At 38.2% G+C, this 5,046-nt stretch overlaps 1 protein-coding gene across 1 annotated transcript; it reads right to left on the bottom strand.

The window, feature by feature from the left end:
- Nucleotides 1–1,402: 1,402 nt before the first annotated feature.
- Nucleotides 1,403–2,951, bottom strand: LOC108458630 (uncharacterized). Its single transcript, XM_017758036.1, has 3 exons — nt 2,275–2,951; nt 1,705–2,172; nt 1,403–1,622 (listed from the first exon to the last, which is right to left on the bottom strand). The coding sequence occupies exons 1-3, from the start codon at nt 2,949–2,951 to the stop codon at nt 1,403–1,405; spliced, it is 1,365 nt and encodes a 454-aa protein (XP_017613525.1).
- Nucleotides 2,952–5,046: the final 2,095 nt, after the last annotated feature.

A 5,046-nucleotide genomic window follows, 5' to 3' on the forward strand; every position in this document is an offset into this window, starting at 1 on the left:
CTTTAGGGTTCCACTTCTCGTCAAGGAACTTGCAAGCCTCAATAACTTGATCAAAACTTGATTGAATTGAAACTCGCTAACCCTATCCCTGAAAATAATGATTTGATCAGGTTTCCTCTTTCTTGAACTTGTATAGAAGTCTAAGAGAGCTTCATTCATGATACCGTCATCCACTTTGTCAGAAACTGGTTTTGAAGAAAGAATCTATCCTTTTAAGCTTCAGAGACTGTGTACGGCCTGATGCCCCATAGCTAGAAATCAATGGCCACCGCCTGGAGCTAACCATCGCAACTATTGACAGTACATCAGACTGCTCAGGAAAGCCAAACAATGCACCCATTCCAAGGATGATGGTTGGAACCTTTGAAACAACTGGAATTGAAGGTGTTTGCCCCAGCGTAAGCATAGAGAGTAGGCGGTAGTTTCTTATGCCAATTTTTACCAGTCTCGGTCATCTTCTGTAATTTGTTTTTTTTCTTTTCTTTTCTTTTGGCAACCTTTGTTGTACTGTGGTATGACGCATTATCTTTGAAAAGACTGCAAACTTTTGGCATTGTGCAGTTATATATAATCTTTTTTTTTTTGAAATGGATGACTTTTGACTTTGTAATATTGGCATATGAAGCTATCTCCCCCTCTTAATGGAGTAGTTGACGTCCACAAAGATGAGTCATTGTTAGCTTAAAACTTTTGACGAGTTTAGGCCCATAACATACATGCCCCATAAGTCTTGACTCCTTTAAATTTGGCATTCATTGTACAACTGATGCGATCCCTTTCTATGGTGGGCCAACAATGCCCCAAAACCTCATGTTTATCCTGGCAATTGCAAATCCTCCTGCATGCGTCTTTGGACCACATTTTTAAACTCCCATAATAGTCTCAACAAGGTCTTGTTTTGTCTCCTCAGCTAATTCCAATTTCACAATCCTTCCTTCCTCTAAGGCTATATTTCCTACCACCACTTCATGGGGTAAAAACCATTTTCAACAAATTCAGAAACAAGTCACAATTTCTGTCACCTTCAAAGTACTGAGATTCCTCTAAACACATATTACACTCAAAAAGAACTCTGAATCTGTAGTGTCATTGCCCGTGTCATTGATATCTAGGGATCTATGATAGGCACACAAAAGAATATACAAGGAATAAATGAATTCAAGAATGACTATTTACATGAAATGAATGAAAATTTATAAAGAATATTAAAGGTCAAAAGAATCAAAATGAAAGAATATTTACTCGGATGAATAATAAAAGTATGTTTTATTAAAATAAAAATGTCTGAACATGAGCCCATTTCACAAAAGAAATCTTATTTCTACTAGGCTTTAGAGCAACAAGAATGTTTTGAATATTACTTCGTATAATTTCTGAATACTACAAGAAGTTCCTCTGCCTTTCAATTGTTTAAAGAGCTTTCCAATTTGTAGGGACGAATACCCTCAAGATTTCCTAGTTCAGCCTCATCTTCCCCAATCACATTTACCCCCTGATCGCTATAGTTTGGCAATGGGTTCTCTGTACCAGGCTTATCATCAAACTTTATAACACCTATTTTGGTGAATTTTTCAACCAATTTCTTGAAGGTAGTACAATTTCTATGGAATGTCCTGTTATCCCTGCATGGTACTCACATTGAACATTTGCATCATTCCATTTGGAATATGGAGGTTGCATTGGTTCTAAGTAGAATGGAGCTACCAGTATGCATCAAATAAATTCTGATAAAGTTCATTGTACGTCACTGGAATGGGTGTGAACTGGATCTTTTCAGAATTCTGTCTCGCACCAAATTCATTCATTTGCAAACCCCGCTGTCCTACAGTTACTGCTCTTGGTTGACTAACCATAGCTGATTTTGAGTTATAATTACTTGCATTGTTCACCTTATTTCTCCTTGGGGTTGATCTCTTAGTAGTTTCCCCTTCTATCTTACCGCCCCTTATGGTGTTTTCAATCATTTCCCCTGCCATAACTATGTCAACGAAACTTTTCGTAGTCTTTCCAATCATATGGGTAATGAATGAAGCCTTCAAGGTGTTGATAAAGAGCATAGTGGTTTCCTTCTCCAAGAACGGTGGTTGAACCTGCATAGCAATCTCTCTCCATATCTGTGCATACTGCCTAAAGCTCTCATTAGGCTTCTTCTCCACGTTTTGTAACGTGATCCTATCCGAAGTCATGTCAGTCACATGATTGTACTGCTGTATGAAAGCTTGCGCAAGATCCCTCCATGAATTTTTTCTAGCCTGGTTCAACTGATTGTACTACCTGGCTGCTGCTCCAATTAGGCTGTCTTGGAAACAATGGATCAATAGTTGATCATTATTCACGTAACTCGTCATCCTTCTACAAAACATCGTAATGTGGGCCTCTGGGCAAGTAGTTCCGTTGTACTTCTCAAACTCCGACGTCTTGAATTTGTGATCTGGGACCAAGCTTAAATCTTTGGCATCAACTCCCTGATGCCCTTCAGCACTCTCTAAAGCCTTGAACTTTTCCTCCAACCATTTGCAGCGATCTTCCAACTGTCTTACAGCCTCAGTTCTTAGATCCTCTTTTTTAGCCGTGTCTAAGTCAGGAATGACAGGATTTGCAGGATTGTCACCCAAATTGAATCCTGAGCCAGTTAAAAAATTCATGGGGATCCCAGTATCAACTGACCCTTGTTGGGGCCTTATAGTGACAGATGGCCTCATAGGAAGTGCATCGGTTTGTGTAGGCACGTGGGGTGGGGTGAAACCTGGAGGATAATCCTCACCCTCCTCGCCAGTAATTGTCATGGGAGCCTTTCCCTTATCAGTGGCCCTCAGAAGTTGGGTCATCTCAGCCATCATGTTCCTTTGTGCCTCCAACATTTGCTCCCTCATGTCGTCTTGCATCTTTGCCAATTGCTCTTGCAATTGGTCTTGCATGTCCTTCTGTAACTGTTCAAATCTTTGGTCCATATTTTTCGACTTAGCGCGTGTACTGTAGGGATGTGTTGCTTCTAGATTTTCCCTAACTTCGTAGTAATTTTAACTAATTAGGGTCTTTCTATAACTTTGAATGCATATGATGCATTGAGATGCTATGAGATGCAAATGCATGAATGCAAAAGGATATCGATTCTGATTCAGTTTCATTTTAGAAAACGTTATTTAAGGTACAAAAATCTTTTCATAAAACGAATTACAAATACGCTTTCGCCCGTAGGCCCAAAGTCTTAACCCTATCTAATAACAAAGCTAACTTTCGACCACAATCTGACTGTAGGTCATATTGGTGCTCAACATGCTTGCCCTTTCTACCAGTATCTGTAAATGATCAGCTCTCTTTTGAATTTGAATTACGACTTCACCTATGAAATAAGCTCTACAGCCAAAGACACATCCTCCAATGTCTGTGAAGTTGCTCTGATTACCTTGAAAGAAAGATTGGTGAACAAGTAGGCATTCCAGCTCCGCAGCATACTACCTTAAAATGATATCAAACATCCTCAGTGCTTCTTGAGAGTCTTCAAATTTCTGCCCCCACAAAACATTTTGAATTGCTCGCATGGGTTTCTTCGCAGCATAACTAATCTCCACTTTAAAAGTTTTTAAACAATAGGATCTTCTTTAATCTCATGCTCATTTGGGCTGTCCCGGCCATTAGGTCTTGTATTTCCATTATTTCTGATAGGTACAATCATCCTAAAGTACCACAGTAAATTCCAGCTTGTTGTTTGGTAGCGGTCCTATAGTAAGTGAGCCTTTCTACCATCATAAGCAAAATTCTTTCCATCCAATTCAATTTTGTATGTCTTATACCCCTACCATCTGTACCACCCCTATCCCGTATCCATCGCCGGAATAGGTAAAGGGGCATTACCGGACTTGAAACTCATATCCGAACAGTAAAAAATTTTGAATATTTTATTTTTTTTATAAAGAACATTCCTTTAGGTAAATACTAAAGACAGTCAGGGATACGATTTAACCTCTATAAGTACACATTCAAAAGATGCCATTTTCGCATGGCTTATATACATTAACCAAAATATTCTTCGGCAACTGGTCTATTCTTTACATGCCATAAAATAATTCAAAACATAACAGTAACAAGCAGTGGATAGTGATAGTGTGACTAGTTGCTGACGATCCTCGAGCCTGTAGCTTCCAAATGAGATCTATAAAACAGAGGAAACAAAGTAAATGGAGTAAGCATTACAATGCTTAGTAAGTTTTAAGCAATGTCAACAGATAACAATCAAATTATAACATAGTTGTTCGTATTTTTATTTCACTCTTCCTTCGGGCATACCATCCCTTTACCGAATATGCACATCTCATCATATATAATAGGCAGATAAATTCTCACTTGATAGTGATCTCTTATAAACATAGGTACATTACATATTTTCACCTAACTTTCCACATTGACCAAACGCACAATAATCATAGAACAGTCTTATTGCTTTACTCACATATGCATCACATAACGACCTTGTGATTTAGTCCAAATCAAGCTTAAATATAATCTCAAAATACATACCTGACCAATTTAACGCATTGAACGTATTTATTACCAATTGTTACTGTGAAGTCGTATAATTTTATGCTTTACTCGAATCTTCAGCGAAACCTTTAACTCGAATAGTCCCCACACGTAGTTATCGGGTCTTACCCGGACAAAATCTCCACACGTAGTCATCGGGTCTTACTCGGACATAATCTCCACACGTAGTCATCGGGTCTTACCCGGAATATATTTCCAAGTTTCATATACATTTAATCACATGTTACAACATTCACATCGACTGTCATATTTGTAATTCATTTGCCTCATCAAATATCTAATAATACACACCTTTCACATTTGGTCATTCAGCCACAATATACACACATCTCCTACATATTTCACACTAGCCATTCGGCTTTTCCACATATATATATCTCATACATATTTCACACTAGCCATTCGGCTTTACTACATATACATATCTTATACATATTTCACACTAGCCATTCGGCTTTACCACACATATACATATCTCATACATATTTCACACTAGCCATTTGA

This window comes from Gossypium arboreum, chromosome 12, assembly GCF_025698485.1.
Source record: "Gossypium arboreum isolate Shixiya-1 chromosome 12, ASM2569848v2, whole genome shotgun sequence".
Classification (NCBI taxonomy): domain Eukaryota; kingdom Viridiplantae; phylum Streptophyta; class Magnoliopsida; order Malvales; family Malvaceae; genus Gossypium; species Gossypium arboreum.